Source organism: Scomber scombrus, chromosome 7, assembly GCF_963691925.1.
Source record: "Scomber scombrus chromosome 7, fScoSco1.1, whole genome shotgun sequence".
Taxonomy (NCBI): Eukaryota; Metazoa; Chordata; class Actinopteri; order Scombriformes; family Scombridae; genus Scomber; species Scomber scombrus.
In genome coordinates, this window is record NC_084976.1 from 12,115,911 (window position 1) to 12,143,225 (window position 27,315).

At 38.2% G+C, this 27,315-nt stretch overlaps 2 protein-coding genes across 2 annotated transcripts; one reads left to right on the forward strand and one right to left on the reverse strand.

Annotated features, from left to right (window-relative positions):
- Positions 1-340: 340 nt before the first annotated feature.
- On the forward strand, positions 341-19,189 carry LOC133983373 (doublecortin domain-containing protein 2-like). Its single transcript, XM_062422439.1, has 9 exons — positions 341-627; positions 1,645-1,699; positions 5,256-5,332; positions 5,640-5,774; positions 6,204-6,353; positions 7,405-7,459; positions 8,038-8,221; positions 17,663-17,733; positions 18,218-19,189. The coding sequence occupies exons 1-9, from the start codon at positions 341-343 to the stop codon at positions 19,187-19,189; spliced, it is 1,986 nt and encodes a 661-aa protein (XP_062278423.1).
- Positions 19,190-24,554: 5,365 nt separating this feature from the next.
- nrsn1 (neurensin 1) lies at positions 24,555-25,955 on the reverse strand. Its single transcript, XM_062423092.1, has 5 exons — positions 25,857-25,955; positions 25,554-25,646; positions 25,295-25,413; positions 24,813-25,000; positions 24,555-24,658 (listed from the first exon to the last, which is right to left on the reverse strand). The coding sequence occupies exons 1-5, from the start codon at positions 25,953-25,955 to the stop codon at positions 24,555-24,557; spliced, it is 603 nt and encodes a 200-aa protein (XP_062279076.1).
- Positions 25,956-27,315: the final 1,360 nt, after the last annotated feature.

Consider the following 27,315-nt stretch of genomic DNA (forward strand, 5'->3'; position numbering starts at 1 on the left):
GCGGATTGAGATTCTGCAAAGAAATATAGATAGTTGATATTTGTATGCAGAGACACATCAGCTGTTTCATGCATGTGGTCTTGTTTTAATTAAACAACCTTTTCCTTGACCTATAAGTAGCCTTTTGCACTGGATGCATATCTGTCCCTAATGAAGAACTGTGTGCCGCGCTCTACTCACAGCTCCTCTCGACCTTTAACGTTTTGCCAGGATGGACCTGCTGTAATGTCATTATAATGGCGTATAAGCCTTTGTTTGGGATCAACCTGCTGTGACTTTATTTTAACAAAGATCGCTCACTTGCCGTCTCGCACCCCTTTTTTAACTTTTACGCACAACGATGAGCTCGGAAAAGCCAAACTTTCGGTCACAGCCAGTTGTGAAGAGCGTTTTCATGTTTCGCAACGGTGACCCATACTACAATGCTCGCCGGATAGTGATTAACCAAAAGAGAGTGTGCAACTTTGAGACTTTGCTGAGAGAGGTGACCGGAGGGATCCAGGCGCCGTTTGGAGCGGTGAGAAACATCTACACACCGCGAGGCGGCCACAAGGTGGACTGTTTGGAGAGTCTACAGAGCGGGGAGCAGTACGTCGCTGCTGGGAAAGAAAGATTTAAAAAGCTGGAGTAAGACTAAATGTTTTATGCCTACTAGTTACCCATATCAGATAGAACAGGCAAATATATGTTGTTATACTGACGAATTACATTTTTAAATGCAACACTGGGTGATTTGCATCACTTGGAAGGGTGTTCACTTGTTAATTTGAATGAGACTTTACATACTTTTACTTTTCACAGCAGTAGGCAGAAAACTCAAACTAAGTTCCATAATTTGTTCTTACAGTTATAAATCCTTGCCTACATAATAGAAATGTGAATAAATGTGAAATGTGAGCACCATTCTGAGTCATGTTCTTAAAGTTTATGTGTCATTCACAACAGCTTTACAACAGTGCTGAGTCACAGCGTGAGGCAGATGAGATCAACAGAGAAGTGGGCTGTGACCTGACCTAAAAATAAGTGGATTTATACCACAGATAATGAGATTTGTGCAGCAAGTTATTCATAGAAGACAGCGTGAAGCAGTTAAGTTAGCAGGTATTCGGGAACCATGAAGTTTTTGAGCTGTCACTTTACTCCTGGTGTATAAGCTTGATGTAATTATTGCATATATCCTCTACTGCAGTACTAATAGAACAGATTCTGCACTTCCATAGTCATGCCTCTTTCTGCACGCCACACTGTTGCTCTCCTGCGCAACTGTGTTGAAAATGTTTTCTATACAGGAGATGTGGTACAGGGTGACCTAAAAGTGGTCAAATGTAATCCACTAACAAGCCATTTTACCTGTAGGTTTTCACTTAGTATGCATAATGTCAATCTACACACTACTGTAGGTACTCTGCTTTAATTGAACAGTGAGGGCAACACTGTATCACTTTTTGCTGCATGGTTGTATATTATCATTACATTATAAAAATATAATCAGGGAATGGAGAAGGATGGTAATTATCTCCCACTAAAAGTTAATGAGTGTCAGCACACTCACATCCCTAACTGGTGAAATTTCATAGTAATATTTATGAGTGAGTGTTGTATGTATGAACTTAGGTTCACTTCACTATGTTTTGTTTTCTGTAGTTATCTGCAGATTGGCTCTAGAAGGAAGAGGATGTTGCAGACTCTTCCAATGCAGGTAAGGCAAAAGTAATATATGTTAGTAAGCCTTTTTGCAGTTTGTCAGTAAGTCAGAAAAGGCAAGCTCCTGTTCAATGTCTGAGCTTGAACTGGGTGACTGTCACAAGATAAATGATCTAGAGGTGAGTTATAATTGCTGAGGTCACTTTGCAGTATCTATCCAGTCAAGCTGTGGCTCTTCATGAAGGTACACCTGCTAACAGCTGTTCTTGGTATTGGCATTTTACAAATATAATCTGTAGGGATATAATCCATTTACTAAGACTCCCTAGTCATATCAATCAAGTAGATCATCTTGGAGTGTGGTGCATCCTCACATGCACTTGCCACAAAGGGTCCCCAGTTCCTCCTCACCTCCTGGTCCTTTGGTTCTGCATTGAAAGGCACCAGCCTCACCTGATTGGACAGGGATGTGATATTTTGCCTTCTAATTTGCTGTCTAACTCACTGTAGACTGGATGTCTTCACAGTGAGCTAGAGACAGGTGCATGATACAAATACAGTGCTATATTTTTTTCAGCCTCAAAAAAGTTCAGTAGCCACATAAGAATGAACAGCTTAAGCGGATTGTCTACATTGCTTCAATGTAATTGCATTACTTTATATTTAGTTTTAGAGATTAATGACACCTTTCACCAGCCTTGTTTTTAAGGTAGGGTTTCTGTTACAATATCCTTACTCAGTCCAACTTTTCAACATTTGAAACTGCCACTAAATGCAAGATACATGAGGATTTGGGAACATCAGCTCAGCACTCCTGGCCCAAACCACAGTGTAAAGGTTTTAGAAAGATCATTTAAGCGAGGTGTAATGTTTAGCAATCTTCTCTATTGTTCCCTGTGAAGAATTACTTTGTTGTTGTCTCAATGGCCATGCATTATTGATTTATGGATCATAATCATCCCTACTTTCAATGCATCTTTAATCACCAGCTATGAAGTCACAGCCGAATCGAGAGCGGATTAAGTCAGGGAGCCCACATGCTCATCTATTTTGAAAGTCAACTGCAGGTCCTCTTTCCAAATGAGAGTTTTTTTCCCCTTAGGATTGTTTTATACACACTGCATGGAATGCACAATATTCACGTGTGAAATGTATTTGTCTAATTTTGTGTCTTTTTTAATATATATGTTTTAGGGCACCAACTATAACTTTGCTCTTCATTAAATAATTTGAATGACAGTATCAGATTGATTTATTATCAGTTTTAAAACAATGTGGCAAAAATATAGGTGCAAAATTGTAACATGCTAATCTTAATCAATAGGTCACACTGACAGGGCCTTTGTCTTCTCCCTTGTGGCCAGATCCTCAGAAGCACTGGTTATGTACTCTGCCTCTGTCCACTGTAACATGTTAATTATAAAAAAAGAGAGAGAGAACCAGGATTTGCTTTCTGTGTTCTTGATTTTGTCTTATCACCTGCTAGCAAAAAGCTTATTCATCACAGATAACCCTTGAGGGCTTGTTTTTTGCTGCTGTGATTACCTGTGAGCATTAAAAGAGCCAATCTAGTTTACAAGGGTCCTGCTTCCCCCTCAGTACCCTACTTAACCTGCCTGATTGTGTCAATTAATGATAAGAACTCTTTGCTGGCTGGATGGTTGGCAGGTTAGTTTCTTGTCTGTACTGATTTTGAATATAACAGAGCATTATAGGAAGGACTATTGAAGTTTTAGAACTGTTCTCTATGTGGCTCACAGCTCAAAATCCACTTTCTGATGCTGGTCCCTGCCCAAAGCCTTTTTTTCTTACACTAAATATTCATTGTCATTACACTTTCCTTTCAGTAATTTGCTTTTTTTTTCTCTGTTTTGATTGGATGGGCTTGAGAGAGCCCACTTCAAGCAGTGATTCACCCTGCTGGTATGAGAAAACAATGATGTTAGTCTAATATGGTGAATGAAAATTTGACTGAGCGATTTTCCCCACCAGTAATTATGTATAGTGTGTTGTAAAGTCTGCATTTGGTTTCCTGTTAAAGATAACCAATATATGTTTGATCTTTGGCTTATGGGATCTATAGGTTTTGCACTAACAGCAAGGACACCAAGAGAGGCAGAGATTCTTGGCTGACACTAAGAAACACTAAGCTGAGGGGATTTTTCTCCCCACTGTATTATTAAAGATCATCTGTTGATGAAATTTAGTGTCAATACAAAAACAAATCTACATGTAGTTCATCTAATTGGTCCCTTAAGACTGATCTATAGGCTACCTTGTCTTTCTTGTTTCTGTTTGTTTCCAGCTGGGATAGGTTACTAGCGGAGTGGTTTATGATAGTCTCTGTGATTTATACTGTACATAAAAGGCAAATGGCCTTAAATGAAGCATAATACACTTGTAACAAGCATTTTTGGGGGATTTTTATTATGTAAGCAATTATGTAAATGTACTTCCATTTTAGATATGTTGTCATGATTGTGCTATTTGCACTGCTTTTAGCCAAACACACAGGGCTGCAAATCAAGAGTGTGTCTCTATGTCTCAATTTTTTTTATTGTGCTACCTCTGATCATGTACCACACCTTTTGTTTTAAGTAGTTTTGTTTGTTGTTTTTTTTTACTTTTACTTCTGACCTTTACACCTCTGTTGCCATGGTGCATGCACAGACCCCAGAAAACTTTTAATATACCTCCTACCTTATATGTGTCTGTCATAGGATCTAAATCTAAGTCCCTGTGTCACAGTGGGTTGCCAGGTGTCATGGGACTGGACCTGCAGAGCACCCTCTTTGCAACCCTACAATCTCATAAGACTACATAGGTCTCATTCTTTTGCTGTCATAGAGATGGCATAGATTAATTTAGACAGTACAATAACTTTTTTTCTTTGCCTGTAAGGGTAAAAGCTTTTGATTTCACATAATCTTGTTTTTGTGCCATGTATTGACATTTCTTGCAGCATATGGGGGAAAAAATCAAACGACAAAAGAGAACTTAATGAACTTTTAAACGTTCCATAAGAAAACACACTATTGTCTCAATAAACATATTATATTGCACCAAACTTTTGTTATTCTGATTCTCCAAGCAGTGCTGGTTCCAGAGGGTTTATTAACCGCATTGGATGCATTGGCATGGGCAGCCATACGTATATAGCAGGTGCAGGTTGCTTAAGTGTTGTCCACACCAACTAGAATATCAGTCTAGACTCCAGAGTTAGCGTTAATCCCTGAAGTAAAAGTCCCTAAAGTATTTGCAGCTGTTGTTCTGAGTCACCAGTTGGAAAAAGACCCGTCCTTAAATCCCAACTGGACACTAACAAGTTCTTGTGCATTTCATACATAGTGAATCAAGGGTGACACCCCCCTTCCATCTCCGTCTGTGGAGGCACCCTGTCCAACCTCACATACTGGCATCACACCTGCAAACATGGCTAATTGCATTTGTTGCAATACAATACAGAGATGGATGACTCACTGTTGGAGGTTGAAACATGGGCTTTTGTGGTGGATTGAAACTTAAACCTGTGTGCCATATATTGGTGATTTTGGGCAGCTGTATGATTGTCATATGCAACTTTTGACATGATTCACTCTTTGTTCATCTAGGCTAAACCACTACCACAGCATCGAATCGTTGTATCAGCTCGATTCTTGAAACCTATCAAGGAGCCATGTCCAATATTGTAAGTACACTTTCCCCTTTCATAGGTCATACATTTTACACTGTTCTGCCACAATCCCAATCTATACTATAATTTTACCTGCAATGTTTTAGCTTAATTTGAATGCACCACCTGTATTTGCTCATTCCTCAGTTCATGAATGTATCTGTTGAGTATAATATAATAATGTAACTGTTGACATTGAAGGTGTGGTGTGAGTGGCATATGGTGTCACAAACAGCTGATTCCTCGTAGGGAGATCCTTGAAAAAAGAAACCATTCTGCCTCAGTGTCACAGTATTTGCTAAGGTGTATTTTATTTACTCAGTATGGTCGCAAATGGGGATGTCTTGAACCCTGCAATGAGATTGCTGATCCACCAGAGGATGCTGAGCCAGTTTGACAAAATACTGGAGATGATCACAGAGAAGATGGGTTTGAGAGTCCTGGGCGGTGTGCGAAGGTACAACTTTAAAAAAATAAATTAAAAAAATGCTGCACTGTCTGCACATATGGACTCTATGTTTTACACATAATCTAATTTTGTCTATACTAATGAACGAAATAACTCAGGAATAATACATGATAGAAGCTTCAGACTGACATCCTATGTTCTCACATTATAGCAGATGATCTTATTAGATTTTCCAGCACCTTGCTGCATAAATCTGCATTTTAATGAGAAAGAACATTTTCTTCAAACAAACATATTTGGAGTGTCGTAAGTGAAACAATATATTGACCCATAAATATGTTTTTGTTATTGGATAGACTAGTTTAATGAATGACCATGAGGTGATAAAGGGAGGACCTACAGCAAAACAAGTGTCTTGTGTTGACAAACTGGTACAAACATGATGGAAACCATGGGGGCTCTGTATCTCTGTTCTAGTCTCTATACTTATGAGGGCCACCAAGTGACTGATGGGAATCAGCTGGAGAGTGGTCAACTGTATGTGGCTGTGGGAAGAGAAAAGTTTAAGAAGCTACCCTACAGTGACCTGCTCTTCACCAAACCTCGCGGGACACAGAGGGTCAATGGGTAGGCACCACACTATAAAAAATATAATGGTGTAAAACATGTTGTCTTAAGGCTGGAAACTTGATAGAAACTGCTGAACTAATGAGCTTTTGTATGTGCTTTTATTCACCTCCACAGAAACTAGACTAATAACAGACAAAAATAACATTTCAGAATATCATTAAATGTTATAAGCCAGGCAGTATGTATTTATTACAGGGTTGTTTGGGTGTTCTGTTATTTTGTCCTTGCTCTTCTAGATGCAAACATAATGCCATAATGAGGCATATCTTTATACTTATACACCTGTATTTTCTGATCTCACCATAATACAGATATGAAAACATTCATATATGTTTATAGCAACAAAAACAGATGTGCTAATGTCTTTGTATACATAGTTAATCTATAGTGAACAAGGTATCTTCGGTTCATTTCACAAAAATGACATTGATCACACAATAACACATGTTATTGGTATCAGTATGCAGAGTCCTGCTGCAGTATGAAAATAAAAAAATACAAAAATACAAAACCATGGCTACCAGGGATGGCTGTCGGTGATCATTCACTTTGTGTGGCAATGAGATCTTCCTCCAAGGCTGTTATCTCCTTTCAGTTCTCCTGAAAACTACATCCCATAGCTCTAAATTTAATTTTAAAGATGAATATTTCCTGCATATGAATAAAAGTGTTCTGTGTATGTTCAAATGACTTTTACGTGAAATCATGTAGAAATTTTGAAACATTTACTATTTCACATCCACATACATGCAGCAAAAAAAGATCTTAAACCTATACTTTTTAAGGAGACTTTTTCATATTACATTACCTATGAGGTTAGAAGAAGCAGTGCAGTTGTATTAGTAATCTTCGACAGCACAGTGTTTAAACCTCCCAATCATAATTCAACCTTTAAGTTTTTCATTTTTATATAAACTTTGGTACCACTGGTGTTTACAGTTGAGTACAGTACTCTGTAGTTGTTTCATGTGACTGTCCTGGCAAATCAGTATTGTAATGTCATGTATTTATGTAAATACAATTAATTTTGTCTGTTTTGTGTTTACAGAATGAAAGCTTATTCTCTACCACCAATCTACAGATTCTCAAAGCAAAATGGAAATGTAAGAATTTCATGAATTATTTAAATCTATATGTATTGTTTCATGAACCCTAAAATCTGCGAAATAAACACAGTCGTAGCTGACACACATTATAATACCAGTTTGAATCCAAATTCTTATTTCTACACTCTTGAACATATAGACAGGGGCATTTTTTTTGTTTTTCTACATCATCAAGTTATTTCAATTCAAGTTAATTAGGGATGGCTAGAAAAAGAAACTTAAAAAACACATTCTTCAAATTGCTAAATTTTGAGGTAAAGGGACTATTGTTTTTATACATGATTGTTATTTAAACACTTAGTTAACAAAATTCTCATTTTCCCAGCTGTGACCAGTCTTACCTTGTTTGGTCTTTAACCTCAAAGCAAAACTGTGAGAACTTAAAATTCCAGGTCATGAGCTTTAGATAAATAGATGTGCAAAAAATAGCGACAAAATGATCTTTATCTCAATAGGAAGATGGCCCTGATATTTTCTATATATTGTCAATATTTTTAATACTGCGTATACCTTCACTGTTGGGGATTTTGTTAGTCGCTTTCTTGTCAACTGAACTAGACTTCCTCTCTCTACAGAGTAAGTCCATGGTCCGGTGCAGTGATAGTGGAGATGGAGACTCCAAGAGCTCTCCTCCAGGCCACAGTGGCAACAACAAGGAACACCTGTCGTCCATCATTAGAGAGATCTCTCAGACCCGACTCATCTCCCTCAGGAAGAAGAGGAGTGGGCAAAGCATGACCCTCGGCATCTCTGACAATGGTAATAAAGAAGCAAACAGAACCACATGGTATGGAATGTGTTTATACTAACTAATTTCAAGCAGGCCTGACAATTACAAGAGCCTTTCATTGGCTTAATGAAGCTAGATTGTATGTCCATGGCTTTGGAGATCAGCTGCACTTTATTCAAAATGAACTTTAGTTGTCTACATGTGCAATATGTGTATGTGCAAGTAGGTGAATGAGTGCATTATTGCCTATAAATTCATGATAAAGTGCATATGCTGTATCCATGCAGATACAATCATACATGTATGGTTGTATCTGCTTGCAAAACCCAGAAGAAAAGTGCCTCACACATTAGATAGTCCTCCTTAAAGACGCTTGCTGCAACACATGTCACAAATATGGCCTGGGTACATTTATTATTTTAAGATACACAGATATGATGTAATGCCTGCTCCTTGCAATCTTATGTAACCTGCTGTGCTCAAAAATGCCCACTTAGTGGCACTGTTGCTCTGCAGCAAATATTGGAAGTGGGTCTAGCATGATGACATTAAACACTATTACAAGAAACACATTACGTCATCTCCCAGGCTTTGTCATCAGTATATTCTAATGTCCTACTGAAACCCGGTCTTTTCAGTTAGACTTCATTTTAAGGCTCACTGGCAGCTGGCATTCTTGTCAATATTAAGATTTTTTTTTGCTCTGTAACCATGATAGATATTTTCCATATATGACATATACATTGTGTGATGTATAGTCAGACAGTTTGAGGGGGAACTGAAAACATTTTTGTTCTGATCGGAAGTTTGCAGATAAGGGTATTTTAATTTACTGCAGACTGCAGCTGACCTTATTGTAACTCCTCCTGCGGCATGAACCACATCACGTCATCTTGTGGCTCATGATAGATGTTGCCTGTTTTCTCCTCTGGCAGGATAGTTGACAGCAGAAACCAAAAGGAGCGTGGAGAATTGTGTCTGTGGTTCAGGGGAGCTGGCATTTTGCATCAAACGAGAGGAATGAGGAATGTGCATCTATGTGTGTGTGTGTGTGTGTGTGTGTGTGTGCCTTTATATCTGTCTGTGTGTGCGAGTGTGTGCCTGCCTGTTTATTTAAAACCTGTAATGTCACCCTCAAAATCCTCTGTACAGCAGATAGTGTGGCATGTCATATTACAGGCACGGAAAACCATGTTGCATTATTGGTCCCCTTGGGTGACATTGACCAAAGATTAAATTAACAGAGAGACAGCTCAGAAAACAAGATCAGGCATTAGACAAGATCGTTTGAATGGCTTGAAGAGCATATCACATTCTCATGCACCCTTCACTATTTGACCTACAAAGTCTTCTGCCAAATGCTGTCATGTTTACAAGAAATAAAATGTGTTTCTTGTTTTTCTTGCTGTAGTGTAACTGATGCAGTATCTGTATGGCAGATACAGTATGTCTCTGTCCATGGTGCTGAACAGACTTAGTGTAAAATACAATAGGCTGAGGTTTCCCAGCGGCATGTTTATCCTTTTTTGTTAATTGCCTCTCTAAAAGCAAATCAGTGTTAAAATTTGGCTTCCATTTGGTGTCTCAAAAGCAAATCAATGCTGAAACCATAGCTTGCAATTGGCCCATCAAAAACAAATTAGCTCTGTACCCATTAGCATTCCCAGTGCAACTAAATTTAGTGTTGTGTTTATGTTTGTCCAGTTTTGCTTCCCAACAGGAACACGATGTTCGTATCACCTCTATTTAGTGATTTACTACAGTACAGAGATGTGTTTGCTGTTATTTTCCCTTTGGGAAATCCTGCCCTGGCCGTGTAAGAGGTAAACACATCCCATTCTAGTGCCAGAAGGAACACAGCCAAAACAGTTGGCTGACTGGCAGAGGCTGTGGAAAGAACACAGCATGAAACCCACACTTCAGATCTCTGGTGTGCTGGAACATTGGAACATTAACAAAAAGATTATTATAAAGGTGTCATGTAATTATACATGTATTTGTGACAAAAGGAGGAGGAGAAAGAAATGAAACAATGTACAGACAGATACGCATTGTGACAAACAAGCAGAAGAGAGAGAGAGACATGAGAAAAAAGACAAATGTAACCCCGTAACTTGAGATTCTCCTTCTGTTCTGCGCTGACTCTGTTGTGACAGGGAGGTCAGTTTTTTTGTGTGCGTCTCTGTGTGTGCCGGCATGCCAGTCCCCATTATTCACTGTCTATCAGCTGCTGGGAACCAGACAGAGGATAACTCAAGCAGTTTCTGTCTGGTGTATTGTAAAGCTTCTGACTTTTCTGCTTCATTAGAGTGAACACAGTGGTGAGTGACAGCAAAGACAAGGGGGAGGTGGTGCGACAACTCATGCAGCAAAGGTCATGGAATGAATTTGAACTCACTACATAACAAAGACATTTGGTTTAAAAGACTTAAACAATAAGACACATTGCCTGCTGTACATTTCACCCTGTGCTGAAAGTTTGCACTTAAATGGGAGAATTTCAAGTTTCTTTCAAAAACACATTAATGTTTAGTTTGGATTTAACCAATAAGCAGTTGTTGCTAACCTCAAAATAGAAAGAGGGTGATTATCAGTGTGTCCTTTCTTAAAGGGCCCTTGTATTCAGTTTGGTAGAAGAAGAAGAAGATGAAGATGAAGAAGAAGAAGGAGGAGGAGGAAGATGAGAAGAAGGAAAACGAGCAGCTCGAATGGGAAAAGGGAGAAGAATAAAACATAGGAAAAGGGGGAAGGATGTGTTTTGACAGGTGAGGGAAGATATCATATAAAGCGAGTTGAAGATAAAAGAGAAGGTTAAAGAAGAGGGAATAAAACGTATGATATGATGAAGGGAGGAGAGTATTATATGGAAGGAGAAGAAAAGAGAGTACAGGTGCAATCAAATAGTGAATATGAAGAATAGCTTCAGATGGTAGAGGGTGAGTGTTTGGTAGGGGAAAAAGATTTTGAAAGGTAGAGGGATGGGTGGGGTTTGGATAATTGCCTTTCATTTGGATAATCTCTCCATTTAGAGTCATCAAAGCAGAATTTTACTTGCCTCTGCCCCTTGCTGGGGCCAAATTGCTGCTCTGGAAACCAACAAAAGAGCCTGGTACTCCAAAGAAGGAGAGAGACACAGAAAGGTATGCACAAGAGGAGAGAGAGGGAAAGCAGTGAGTGAGGGAAAGAACAACAGGAGGGAGAGGAAGGGGGTCTATCAACAGAATGGGAAATGTGTCCACTGATTACGTGTACATGCTTCCATGCACGCATTAATGAAGGGGCATGCTACTGTAGCCTAGGAGGCTTTTTGATTGTGAGTGTGTGCTTCACAGGTCTGTCCTGAACATGATTGCTACTGGTTAAAATAAGAAAATTGTCCTCCTTTAGGTGATCATTCAGCCACTACTACAATACTTATATACAGTATGACATAAATGTAGCAGTGCATCGTAGTTTTGGCACAGATGAGCATGTTGCAGGAATCATTTGACTAAATTGAACAATTGCTCCCGAGGCTAAATGAGGCAGAATAAAATCAGCATATAAAATGACGTGGTGCACGCATGTTTTTGTACTAATGGTTGTAGATTTGCACACTGCAATGACTGCAGTGGATGATAGCAGGATTAGAATAACTACATATCAGTAGCTGATGGAATGGTGTGTATGGTTATTGATTTCTCTTTTCAGATCTAGTTTCCACATATCAACTGTAGTTTTGCTCTGGCAAATCATTTGAAAGTTGTGGATAATTAGTTTCAATTACAGCAGCTTGAAAGTCAGTGATTCGGTAAAAAAAAAAAAAAGACTGATTCTGTTACAAACCCTTTAAATCTGCATTAAAAGTGACACTAGTTAATAATACATATTACTACAGTAAGGCACACCCTGAGTCTTTCTCCTTTGCTTCATCCCATACAAATAGTTTGTTTTGTTTTGGGGCTTGTTTGTTTGTTTGTTGCTCTGTTATGGAGTCTCAATATCTGACTATGGTTCATCTTGCCTTTTGATTCATATCTCCAAGTGAAGAAGTGAACATAAACCCGAAGAAACCCAGGTAACCCAGTGCTAGCATTGAAACCGCAAAGGCATCCACTTTACACAGAACCTGATGTACCTTGAATAGCCTTCTGCCTCCTTTTCATGTGCTAGGCTCCATCTTTCAATTCAGCAGGAGCCAATTCAATCCGTGCTACATGACAGATCCACATTAAGTCCATCCCTATTATTTCCCTCGAAGGGACTTTGATTCCAAGTCAAGGAAGTCTGAAGTCTGAGCATGTCTGTGTGTGTGTGTGTGTGTGTGTGTGTGTGTGTGTGTGTGTGTGTGTGTGTGTGTGTGTGTGTGTGTGTGTGTGTGTGTGTGTGTGTGTGTGTGTGTATGTGTGTGTGTGTGTGTATGTTCATGTTCATATGTGTGCCTTCTCACTTACACAAGACTTCCAGCCAGATCAGCCCTCTGCCTCTGGTGTCATAAAATATGATGCTGCCTTGGGGAATTATCCCTGTTAGCATATGTATCTATAATGCCTGTCAGAGTGATATAGGGTTCAAAACAGCTTCAGGAGGCAGGAGACATGTACACAAAGAGGCTGTGTGTTTTAAATCGTGTGCCTGTGTCAAAAAAAAGAGGCTCAGCAGCAAAGGATGAGAGATGGCAATATTTAAAGGAAGTTTTTATTTTTTCTCTTGCAGAGTTCTTAGGAAGTGTGGTTTGTGTAGACCGTGCTTAAGGTATACGTGTGTGTTACGTGGATACCCATATGTCACATTTCAGACAACACAGCCATCTTTCCCTATCCCTCCTTCATTATTCCTTTCCTTTTCACGACAGCAGAAAAAAGTTTCTTCATGAACCTTTGATGCAGGATTACTGGATTAAAGAGAAGGGTAGCTCTACTAATCGGCTACATTAATCTGTTAACAAGTGTTTCAGCTGTGACAGACAACAGTGCTGGCTGTGACATACAAAGTATAGGGTTAGGGTACCATGTGACACTACATTTTCTTAATGTCTGTCAATTCTAATCTACCCCACATTGCATGTTTTATTTCTTTTTGAGGCTGAGCCCACAAACGCACATCTGGAGTAGTTGTGATAGGAGCATCAGCATCTGCAGGGTTTGTATCTGCCTGAAACACTGGAGCAGTTTTGACATACAATCTAAACATTTGTGGAGATATAAAGTTGAAATCATGTGTCAGAGTTGGGCTTTAAGTGGGTCATCTGAAGCTGATGTATTGCCAAAGCAAAATGGTTTGTGTTCATCACTCTCATTTTTAGTACAGTGGCTCACACATTTTTAAATGTTGCATATATATTTCATTTGCCAGTTTAAGGGAGCAAAGATAACTTATTGCAAAAGATAATATTGTTGCAATGCAGAGTTTAGATGATCAATGAGAAGAGTAACTATTTAACAGAGGGAACACTGCTTGTGTTAATAGAACTTGAATTAGGAGACATAAGTGCTATTTTCAGTGACCTACATTAGAATTATTGTGTTAGAGGTTCCCTTCCAAAATCGAATAGCCAAGCATAGTGAGTGACACTGAACTTAATGGTCAACAAGACATCAGAATAATTAGCAAAAGATTGCTTTTTAAAGCATGCAATTACACTTTGTTATGCGGAGAAATGAGAAAAATCTCATTTTAATATGATGCAGACACTGCATGGTCAGGTTTCAGGTGAGAGACAACAACTCCATGAATTATTAAAATATTTAACTATTTAACTGTGTGTGTGTGTGTGTGTGTGTGTGTGTGTGTGTGTGTGTGTGTGTGTGTGTGTGTGTGTGTGTGTGTGTGTGTGTGTGTGTGTGTGTGTGTGTGTGTGTGTGTGTGTGTGTGTGAGAGAGAAGAGAGAGAGAGTGAGTGAGAGAATGACAGAAACAGATGGACCAGCAAATGTTCCAGTTATTATATTTCCTGTGGAGCAGTTTAATTCCCCCCCCCCCCCCCCCCCCCCCCTCTACAGTATGTGTCACATCACTATAAACTCACTAGCAACTGGGCTTCTCTCATGGATGAAGGCCATACGGTCATTAAATGCTTTTAACAAGACCCTGGTCAGTGACTGGAGCACACTTGCTGAGTGGCAACATTTCATAATTACCAGTCAGAGTTACCACCAATGTTGTTTTACACACCACCATAACTCAGCCATGTGCTGAGTGGGGCAAATCAGCTAGGTGTAAATAAGCAATATACTGTGTACTGTACGGTGATGCACAGGGAGTGTTTTGCGGAATGAGGTATATTAAGTAGAACATCAAGACATGAGTGTTCATTTAACACTGTGGAGCTAATCTGCTGATTTGGCTTGTGTGGGTTTCTCCAGCTTAGCTGTATCACAGCTTTTAAAAGCAACATACATCCTCAATAAACATATGTGTGGTTCCATTTGCGAGGAAAAAGAAAATGTATGCCAGTTCTGGTCTGTTTTCCTGATGAGTCAGGAACTTGAACTGTATGGCTTTTCTCCCTAATGCTTTACAAAGAAGCGGAAAAGCTTTTAAACATGATATTAGACTTTGCGAGTCTCTGCTAGGCTCCAGCTTTGCAATGGAGGAAATTACAGATGTAATGTGCATCACATCCTGTCATGTCAGATTTAAATGTCACAAAATTAAAATTATAATGATAAAATATACTGTCTAATCAAGGGAATGTTGTATTTACATGTTGGTTTATTCTCTAACTCTCTCCTGATGAGATGTACATGTTTGCATACACTACAGAAAAAAATAGTGCTTTGGCAGTTTGTTGACAGTATAGTTCAGGTTCATGTTTGGCTGAGCACCAGGAACCACAGGGGGTTGTTTCTGCTGTGATACATATTGTTTTTTTTAATTACGCTGAATAATCCATAAATATTTAATGGAATGATATTTATATCATGTTACCTGATGCAAACTGCACCCTGCATTTCCCCAATGTGTTTGAATTGGATGAGTATATCAAATAAAAGCACAAATCAAAGCAATGTACCACAATGTTAGTGAAGGAAGTGTAGAGATGGAGATCACAAAAGTCCAGGTTTTTTTCTTACAAGCCCCTAAAACTAAAATCTGGCAGCAGTAAGGCAGAATGTGTGTGTGTGTGTGTGTGTGTGTGTGTGTGTGTGTGTGTGTGTGTGTGTGTGTGTGTGTGTGTGTGTGTGTGTGTGTGTGTGTGTGTGTGTGCGTGTGTGTGTGTGTGTGTGTGTGAAGAGAGATGGGGTTTTCTTTTTGAGGAGTGGGAGATTATTGTAGTTTACTACCTGCTATCACTTCATCTTCAGTTGTGTTTTATTACATTTCTGCAGAACAACAGTCATTTATAACTTTACCTTTCATAAGAATGGCAGCAAGAACCATTTATATGAGCAATTATACTCACTTACTGTTGCATCCTTGTTTTACCTCACACTGACGGATGAGATGTCGCATTACTTTTGAAATGTGGGTGTGCTGTGTGTGTGTGTGTGTGTGTGTGTGTGTGTGTGTGTGTGTGTGTGCGCCAATGGCATATAAGTGAAAGGGGGAATTTGTGTGTGTTTTGGGCTGATTATGAAGACAAAAATGCAACAGACATATGTACACACACTTGCAAGCACAGACACAAAACTGCCCATCTCTTTGCAATGCCAGAACCCAAATCTACTGGATTTAATGATGAGCAGGAAGAGAGGAGATTCTAAATATTACATTTAATTTGATTTAGCATTTTCATGAGCCTGTGCCTCATCCTCAAATCATGTTAAGATGTTTAGAGTCGTAGCGGCTCATCCACTGCTTACTGCTTACACTCAATCGTTTTGGCCCTCGCTGTTAATGAATGCAGGCGATTTCCATAAAATATTCTTAAAGTGGTCTGTTATTATTACCATAACGTTTCATCTTCCACCATAGCTAAACTTCAATCAGTTTTGCATTTGAAATGCATTAAATGTCTCTGTAAACTCTTCTAATCTCTACCCGAGTCATTTTTCTTCTTAAACTGGTATGTGGAAAAAGGGAAACTAATATTAAAGACATTAATTACACTGTTCTGTTCTTTTTTCCCCACTCTTCTGCTGCTTATTTCTGATTGGAAATTTCAGTCTCATCCAGTGTTTCAAAACAAGTGTGTAATTATGCTGTTTATCAGAGCGTATAGTTGTATTCCTCTTATGATGTTTAGGGTTAATTACTCCAAGGCCTTTGATGCACATGCTCACATGAAAACTAAAAACCCTGAATTTTGCATTCCAACAAACTTGCCTTGCTGAGCTGATTGCTTCAATTGAAATGAGTTTGTGGCCAGTATTGAGTCTCAGTATGATGTCTCCATTTAAACACCAGGATTCACACTATCACTATGCAGCTATTTAGACAGGAAATGATGACAGGTGTTTGCTCTGGAGGCCTGGTTTTTCCTTGCTACCAATCTACTAGCCTAAAGGACTTCATTCAGTCTGCCTCAGTCGTGTATTGGGAAAAATAATCTTGACCAAAGCTTGCAATTTAGTCAACTGAAAAGCCTCAACTGAAGAAACCAGTGATTTACCAAAACTACAAAGAAAACCTGGCACTTGTTTTTCTTTTCAAAACAATTGTGGGTGCCTACTTCAACATTGAAAAGCAGTGTCAGGGATAAACATCAGTACTGGTGGTGGGAACCTCAGAGAATCTTGACTGGGTAATGTATTTTTTGTGTGTGGGGTAGGTTAAGCATTACGGAATTATGGTACATGAAGTATAATTCATCTGCAGTTGTTCACATTGTATAATGAAAAATCCCATTTTCATAGTATTTCCTAATTTCACTGTGCTAAGACAAACTGAATGAGGAAGACATGAACCAGAAACACAGACAGCTCACCATCTCCACCTGGGGATCAACATGATTAAAGCAGTGATGGCAATAATGATGGCAACGACAGTGTTGCTTTATGACATTTGTGTTTTGAATTTGCCCATGATCTACAGCTCTTTTCCCTGTGAGCTTGTAACATTTTTACTGGCACACTTGCATTGTCTGGAAAAGTTGTTTACTTGCATGATATATTGTTGGATGTGCTTTCCCTTTTGACCACCAGATGTCACTCTTGTGCCTTGTTTGTCCAAGGCTGCGAACAGCTGCCAAATAAAAGCTGTATAATTTCAACAAGTCACTTACTGGAGGATGAATAAAAATGCACTTATATGTGGGACATATTTTATGGAGTTTTGTCACCGTTTATAGATTTCTGATGTAATGGGCTTTGTCTGAAGGATTCAGGTTTTAGGGTCATAAAATAGTCAGCACATGAAGGCATATTTAATCAGTAAAATTACATTAGAGAATGATGAACAAAAGCAGTCTTTTACATAACTGGGTGACATTATATTAACCTGTATTAACCAGCCACCTTTATGTTAAATTATTTCTTCACATTTCTCTGATTTCACTTACTTGCTATGATTAGTGTACTTAGAAAAATGTTGTTTTCATTCGATTTCCAGATGACCAGGAATCAAAGGCTGATGACAAAAACACTGAGGGCAAATCCCCTCAAATGGAGCAGCCTAAGGAGGTATGAACATACATACAATAGACTATTGCAGGGTCAAGCAATGACATGTTTGTAAAATAAGTATTGTAGATGTATATTATGTTAGGTCACCAGGGCACGCAGCAGGCATATTTTTTTTTAACGTTTCAGATGTAGAATTTATGCTGATATCACTCATGTGGATGTAAGATTACATACTCAATACATACCCTCATCAACATAATTACCTATTGTTTGAAATATCATGGGGTGTTTGAGTGCTCATATATCTGTTGTCTCTCCACTACTTGTTGAATATTGATTGACATGCAATATAAAAAGGTCTTGAAAAATATGTAATGCTTCTACTCTGCTTGATTTATAAGTGCTCATGACACAACAGTGCTGTCACTTGTTCAGGGAAGTGGAGGTCATAAAGAGAATTATTGTAAACAATCCAATTATACTGTGTGCCTGTTCAAATATTATAGCTACAATTTGTTTCTGTGGTATTTTTGCATTACAGAAACCTGCAGTCGTTGATACAAAAGCTTCAGAGGAGAATGGTGAAAAGGCAGAGGATAAAGAGGAAACTTCTGCTGAAAATACCACTGGAAACGATACTTCAGCCAGCAAAGAAGAGATGAAAGAAAATGAAGAGACACATAGTCAAGTAGAGGGAGAAAAGAAGAAGGAAAATGAGGAGACAAGTAGTCAAATGGAGGGAGAAAAGAAAAATGAAAATGTGGATACGAGTAGTCAGATAGAGGGAGAAGAGAAGAAGGAAAATGAGGAGACAAGTAGTCAGATAGAGGGAGAAGAGAAGAAGGAAGATGAGGAAACAAGTAGTCAGATAGAGGGAGAAGAGAAGAAGGAAAACGAGGAGACAAGTAGTCAAATAAAGGGAGAAGAGAAGAAGGAAAATGAGGAGACAAATAATGAAAAAGAAGGACAAGCAACAGTGGAACCTGAAGAGAAGGAGAAGGAGCAGAGCTCCAGCAGTAATAACAATGATAAGACTCAGGACAGAAAAGAGACAGAGGATTCATCTTCTGGGGGTGAGAACAATGAGCAAGACAAAACTATTGAAGAGACACAAGATACAGTCAGTGGAAACAAACAGGAAAGCAGCAAAGACCCAGTTAATGATGAAGACACAGGGAAGCAACATAAAGAGAAAGAAAACAGCAATGACCCAGGGAAGACTCAGTCAGATAATGAGACAAAAGAGAACAATAACAGCAGAAGTAGCAGTAGAAACAGTAACCAGGAGGAAAGTGTGAGCAAAACAAAAGAGGATGCTACCAAAGAGGCAGTACAAGAGGAGAGACAGGTAAATGGAGATGTCAGTGGAGAAGATGATGAGGTGGAAAGTGAAGGAGAGCAGGAGGTGGAAGAGAAAAACTCAGCCAGTCACAAAGATGCCACAGCAAATGGAAAGAAAGGGGAGAATGATGATAGTGAGAATCAAGATAAAAGCAGAAAAGCAGAAGATTAGGACAGAAAGAGCAATGCTGAAAATAGTAAATAATACTTTACAATGCAATCTAAAATAATGGTGGAAGTGCAAATTAATCTAAAGTAAAGCAGTCAGGACTCTAACTAAAAGGCCTTGTAGATTCTATACTGAAAATAGTCTCAAATAATCTCAAATACAAGTAATTTAAGTCTTTAAATGGCTGACTGCTGAATGAAGTGCAACAAAGCAAGAAAGAAATATTGTATGTATTGTACATATTCCAAATTCTATTTATTTGTAACATTATTCATGACAACAATGTCTGAAACAGTCAAAAGCTATAATAATATTATCTTATTTTAATGAAGATATACTTCAACTTCCTGGGCTGCTTTTTCATTTCAGAATATGTGTGTTGACTATAGTGAGTGATACTGGGAAAATGACATATAGTTTCATCAAATATTAACTGTTTAAAATAATTAAGAAATATATTTATAAATCTTATACATATAATATATCACAACGGTTTAAGTGCAATAAGCTAGAATACTCTCAACATATATGTCTAAATGTTCAGCTAAATTATATGATAACATATCTGGTTTGAAAGTCTTCTTTGTAAAGCTGTTTAGCCTTTATGTCTGTTTTTCGCCATGCTAGCAGTGTCTTTGGTGTTCTCGTGACTTACCCTCTAGTGTCACTGGCAAGTTAACATTTTTTGCTTTTATATCTCATCAAGTACAGGATGGATTGCCATGATTTTTTTTGTAAAGATATCCACGATATTTTGAGGATAATGACTTATGTGATCCCGTTGCACTAGCAGGTCACACATTTTCATTCATCTTGTGAAATATCTCAACATCTACAAGATGTATGTGCACCCTTTTAGCTCTGGTGCTCCTCTGACTCTTCTTGCACTATCATTAGGTCAAACTTGTAATTTTTTCAATATTTTTGTTTATTACGAAAACACCTGCTAAACCAATGACATTCATGGTCATTGTGATAAATATTAGACATGTTTGTCGAATGTGATCAACATGTGATCATGTTAGCATGCTAATATTAGCATTTAGCTCAAAGCACTGCTATGCCTTAAAGAGCCATTAGCATGGCTGTATACTTCAATAATGTCATGTAGCCCCCTGAAAAGAAATGATATTATATTATTAATATTTATGTTATTTTTGTTCTTCTCTTCCTCTATCCTTGTGATTATGTGATCAAATGAATCTATCAAATTTACCAAAAAAATTAAATGCAAATAAAAATGATCCTGAAAATGTGGTAACTTTTTGATGCAGCGGAAAAGTGTAAATTTCTATAGACAGTGTTTGTCAAACTGGGTAAATCTATGTGAAGTGACTTTTTTTTTATTTCAAAAGCTTGTACTTTCACTGCTACTCAGTTGTTTTTCATTTAATTTCGGATGAAAAATTACTACCCCATTACAGTTAAATCATTATGCAGAGCATTATCAGAATAATGTACTTTAAGTATCAAAATTACTTAATCATATATTTAACATGCAAACTACAAGTTGCATAAAGTTGAAATGTTAATTAAAAACAGTTCTTGAGTTTCTCAAATTACATATAAATACAATTTATGAATGACACCTTTAAATTGTAGGTAAGTAAAGGACCTGGCAGCTATCGGGCCCAAACAAACGCTAAACATCTCAACAGCTTCAGTTCCAGTTGAAACACAAATAGTGATGGTGCTCATGTTGCTGGCCCAACAGAACCATGGAGCGAAAGGTGAGTAAATGTTAGAAACAGCATCACAGCATAATGACCATGTCATCATTATTCTGTCAGAAGAAGTCATGTCTTTATTCTTTTCTAGCCAGTTTTTCCACAAGCTAGTAACTTAATGCCCAGCCTGAGATTGTGTACATAGTAATGTTATAATGACTGAACAACTATGAGTTCTACAATAATCAGATGTACTATGGAGATTTGCAACTTCACTGTGAAATTCAGCTCTTACTGTACGTCATATAACATTAATTCTACAAACTATCACATGTTTGGCTTGCAAGTCTGTATTCAAGGAACCACGATTCAAAGACTAACATGGGTCTTTGACCTTTGTGGCTGACACTCTTGTAACAACAGTCTTTTCATTCTTGTTTTGTATTTTTGCTTCATTTCCCATGGAACAAGGTTGCATAAAGCCACTATAAACTGCCACCCACAAGCAGGAAACTGTAGCCTGATATGTGATCAAATCCAGTGTCTATGATGGCCTCAACGCCCTCTCATCCCTGCAGCTGCTCAAATCGGGATGCATGTAGTCAATGTGTGTGTGAGTCACCATCCCAAGAGAGAAGGAGAACATTGGTGAGAGAGAGGGTGAAGGAGGAAGAGAGAGCCAAAGAGCAGCAGACACAGAGAAAGGCAGAGGGGGTGGGGGCGAGTGTGTATATGAGTCATACAGCCTGACTGGTCGAGGTGATGATCCTCAAGATGCTATTTCTGGAGTTATCATCAATTCTGGACCCTTTCAGTGGGTGGGTGTGTGGGTGGGTGTGTGCATGTGGTTGTGTGTTAATAAGGCCCTGAATAGCACAGACACCCTTCTGCACTTCCTTTACCTAAATAACTCCCCTGATTGATTACAGTAAGACCTTCTCCATGGTGTAATGAGGGCTTGTGTTGGAACACCATTGACAGTTTGGTATCTTTTATGAATGAATATGTAATCAAAATTACTCTTTTTCCTATGCTTTTATACACAACGTAAGAGAGAAACAGTGTGTGATTAAAAACAGAAAACGCCCTTTACATTTACATTATATTGACCGGAAAGCAAATGTTAATTTACTGTTGCTCTGCCATTACAGATACTACTACAAATACCATTTTCACACTTTTTGAGCTGCAGATATTTCAGTTTTATTGTGTTCTTTAAAAAAAAATAGACATACTTTTATACTGTTTTAAATATTTATGTATATATTATACTTTCTCTATTTTACTTGGAGATTCCACAGTTACATCATGAGACACTTAAAAGTTAAAGTCACAGGAATAAAACATTTAACCCAGGAGACTTTTGTTGTTGTTGTTGTTGTTGTTGGTCAGACTCAATGTAGATTTGGGATTGTAAGAAAGCAGTTTGGTCAATTAAAGGATAAAAATAAACTCACAATTCACAGCATGGAACTACAAGTCACATTTATTGATCACCAAATAACGTTCTGACCACACTGGAGGGTTGGTATATAACAACTTGTTGAACATCTTCTGGTACTGTAGCTTTGCAGCTTACAAGTGGTTGAGATAAGTTTCTTAAAATGGTCTTTATTATTAGTATGTTGTTCTTCATAATTATAGCTATGCATTTTTCTGAGACCAGGTGTGTTAAAATAACTGCACATTTTCTGTCAAAGTAAATGAAAAAGATAAAGAGGAGAGTGGAGGTTGTAGGAAGGGTATTAAAAGGTCAACTTGCATAAGCGTATGTACAGTAGCCAGTATAGCAGTTCATTTTGAAACAGAAAATATAATGCATTGTTTATGCATGGATTTGAAGAGAAGTTGTTTGAAAGGACCTGCAGCAATGATGCACAGTAGGAGGCATGTTGCTTAATGGCACTTTGACAGAGACCACTGTAACATTGTTCTAACAAAGTAAAGCACAAAAATATGCTGTTCTGTGTGTAATTAATTCAAAAGATTAACAATATAATATGGTCACAATTTATAAGCAGAATGGTCACAATATTTAAAAGAGATATTCATGTAGACAAAAAGATTTGAAGAAAAGGAGTCAAACATGACTATTGACAGCTTATTGTGCTTGTAAGTTACAGGTAAGTGAGAGTGTTAAGCTTATTTACTGTAAAATAAATCAAATAAAAACCCTTATGTACTGTTTCAGGTACAGAATGCAAGTGGATATGCAAGTAAAAATAGAAAAAATAGCTTTGATGATGCAACATCTCACCATTTTGTCAGTATTACATCATTTATACTGAATATGTCTCAGTAATTTCAAGTTTTGTGTGTTAGTGAAGGAAGGCAGCTGTTGTATCTGAAACATCTCTGGATCCTGACAGAGTGAAAACAAGGAGCTCTATTGTGGTTTCAATTGGAGAGATGAATGTGTTGTCTTCATTTTCCTGTTATGTAACATATCTGTCATGTTGTCAGCCTCTCTTGATGCAGCTGTGTGACAGCTTCTCAACTTAGCATTTTGATTTAGAATGTAAGACAATATGCTTGCTTTGATAGATAGGGGTGTACCTATGTGTACATGCCTGCATTTGTCAAAAGGAGAGAGGGAGGCAAAGAACAGAAGAGCATGAGTAATGAATTGCTTAGGAAAGCAAAAAATAATAATTTTAAAAGATAGAAGGTATGATGAATGCCTTATTTGTGTTATCTAGAAAGTAATGTCTTATTAAGTGTTTTTGCAAGTGACAGGCTATGCTGTTCTGCATGCTCTGTCTCATTCGACATACTGCTCATCAGTCTGTCCGGTTTCATGTATCGATCTTGTCTGAATATTTACTGAAGGAGACAAGGTCAGAGAGGCATAAGAAGACAGAAGAAAAGGTCAGTGTGTGAAATCTACCCTTTAGGTCTCTTCTAATCTGTGTTTGGTCTAATCTGTTCTGATGATGTGCAGATTTCTTACAGAATATCGGTTGAGACATGGCTTGTTCTTGCATGTAAACAGTATTTACAAGAAGCTTTCATAAGGTAAAGCATGTGTATTTTCTGTATACTGTGCAGCTGTGATTGACAGCTCTCACTGTCAGTATTTGGATGCATACAGCTGAGCTGCATAAATGCACACACAGACATACAGTATTCTGTTCGTAGAAACACCCATCCTCTTATGTCATTTTAGAGACTGGGCAGAGATAATTGTGTTTGTGTTCAGTGCTTCTTTTGATCATTGCTGGGAATAGGGGCTAATCATCAATACCGCCAAACAACATTGCATCTGCTGCTACATCTGCACCCTCCAGCAATAACACTCTCCTCTTTTACAAAATTTTACAAAAAAAAAAACAAAACAAAAAAAAGACATTGATGTTGTTCAGCGGCTGTGTTCTATTGATTTTTTTTCGGGTTAGGGCTCGAGACTGGCATGTGCTTTGTCAGATTACAGTAAATCTCATACAACTGATGTTCAAACAAAAGCCTTAAACTTTGTCCAGCTATATTAGCTCTTCATGTATATAACCCTAAAGTCAAGCTTTAATGTCAAACACAGCAAGCACAGCAAGATGAGGAACCAATACTATCAGTCATGTAAGCTGACCTTTCAAAAGAGAAAATGCACACATTGGTTAGAGCGCTCACTCACAGTCTGCACACCCATCAGTCAACACACACACACACACACTTCTTCACTTTATCCCCTTCCAACTAGATTGCTGTCAGGTCTCCGACTTTGTGGTCGCTGGCTGGATACTCTGGACTTTGGAGAGTGTGACTGGCACCTTTCCCTCCCCAGGGGTTGGTGCTCTCATTATGGGGGTACCTGTGACAAAAATAGTATTTCAGTTAATACAGAACAATGAACACTGTTCAAAGTAAACAGAAATAACCCTTGCACTTGCTGAACTTACTCCTTGGCAAGTTTACATTCAACATTCATGCCATAATGTCTCGGAAGGTATCAAATGAGACCTTACCAACTGTTGCATGCAGATCTGCCAACCTCTCCTTAAACTTCTGCTGCAGATACAATTCCTCTTTGGAGTAGCTTTTGGCAAAGGCAGACAGCAGGAGACCCACGGCCATGGAGGTGCCTCCCACACAGAACAGCACAGCACCAGTCAACTTACAAACATCCAGTGCGCTGTTGAAACTGACAGCATGGCTGTTAAAGAAGAGGACAATTGCTTCAAACTCAAAAGACTTTCTACAATATCATTTTCAAATACTACAGAGCATAAAATAAATAGCAAAAAAGAGGATAAGGTTGACATTTACAATCTATACTTGTGCATGTATGTAAAACCTACTAAGACACTGTACTTTCTTATGTCATGTCTCAGAAGCAATGTTCTGACTTGAGATAAATACAAATGTAGTTCAGATTACAGCAGTTAATTTTCAATCCTTGGTATAGCTGTTTAGTATATTACATTCATATACTGTATTGTTCTTATACCTGTCAACAAAAAGTAGATCATCTTCGCCAAATGCTTCGATCCTGGCTGGAGTAGCGTAACCCACCATGATGACAATGAGGCCTGCAAACAAGATCAGGGCTCCAAACGCGAGACAGACCTGAAGAAAAAAAGGAAAACGAAGTCCTCTTTTTATTACAGATTATATTGCTTGCAGTTTTTTCATCTTCACTTGCACTATGATTATACAAATAGCAGTAGGGTAAGATATGGCCTGAGCAAGCCGAAAGGTAATCTCACCTTCCAGAGTAAAGAGCTCCACCTGCTAGGCGATCTCTGAATCTGAAAATCTTCATCACGTTCCCAGATAGAAGCTGTGCACTCCTCATAAAACTGGATAACATAAAAGAGATTTTAACAATTCAAACATGGAAACTGACACCCACAAGAGACCTTTCATAAAGAAACAGTTGTGTGATTATGATATGAGACTCAAGCAGGATTTGTAAAAGGGGAGAATTGTTGGTATTTCCACGATACCCTCTCTCTCTCTTGTTTGTGAATAGGTGTAATATAGTATGTGTGTTTGTGTCTGTGCTGTACCTGGTGTAGGTAGGAGCGGACTCCATACTGCTGGTAGTTCTTGCTGGCTTGGGCTTGCTCACCATACTCCGACCCACAAATCTCTGAGCAAGAAGTCATCCTTCACATCTGTCTACCTGCACACATACACATAGAGACAGACAGACAGACAGACAGACAGACAGACAGACAGACAGACAGACAGACAGACAGACACACACACACACACACACACACACACACACACACACACACACACACACACACACGCATGAATGCATGACTTCACACTTACATTAAGAAACCACCCACAGCATTTACAGACAAAGTCTCTCTGGCTTTAACCCATGTGTATACAAGTACAAACACATACATACATCCATTTAAACATTCATACACACAAGCATGTACCCTCACACACACTGCTAGAAAGTTATGTAACATTGTACTGAAGGCATGGATGCCTCAGTACATTGAGATTAATGCTGCATTCTCCTGCTGCACTGTTATGAAATAAGCCATGAAATATTACATTGGCTGTCCTCTTTAGATTCAATATTGTGTCAGCTGAATACAGAGTGCTGAGATGCACAGAATTAGTGTGCTTGTCTTTTTTTATTGTGTTTCATACAAAAGTCGCAGTATTAACAACCTGTGTAACACACTTATTTGAACATGTGAAGTAATATATTTTGTATTATGATTCAAAGCTTTCATGGAAGACACAACTTAAGGATATAGGAAAGGTTTGGGAGGAGTACCCCTTACTGGACAACAATAATAACTTTTTTATTTATCTATTTATTTTTTACAAATGAAGAACTACATCTCACAATGTTCATAAGATTCTACATGATATCTAAATCTAATAGATCAGTTATGAGGAGTTGAAACTCACTTACACAAACCCATGTATTTCACAGGTCTAAAATGTTTCATATAAAGCTCATTATCAGTATCCATCATTTTCATCATATACAGTACACATATACCTCCTAAACATTCTTTATTATGTTGCTATGAATGTAACTCTTGCATTCTAAAAGAAAATGCACATAAAAAGAAAAAGAAGATCTGCTTTGTGAAATATTAGGTTACACACACTTGTAATTCCTTCCGAATCTGTTTGGGATCCAGAGGCATTTCATGACTCAGTGCCTCTATACAAACACATAGCAATGTTTCAAGTTGTTGTCAGCTTGCACTGCATCTCAACTGCTTTTTCTGGTTTCTGTTGCACCACAACTAAATTAGACTGGGAAAAGTGGGAAAGTGGGAATAAAAAAACTGATTCCAGTTTTGGTTAGTTTTTCTTGTAAATGCCAAAATCAGTAAAAAAACAAAACACACACACACACACACACACACACACACACACACACACACACACACACACACACACACACACACAAAGTCAAGACACACATCCCAGTAACACATTTATAACATGTTATTGTTCAAGTGCAACATTGTAATGGAA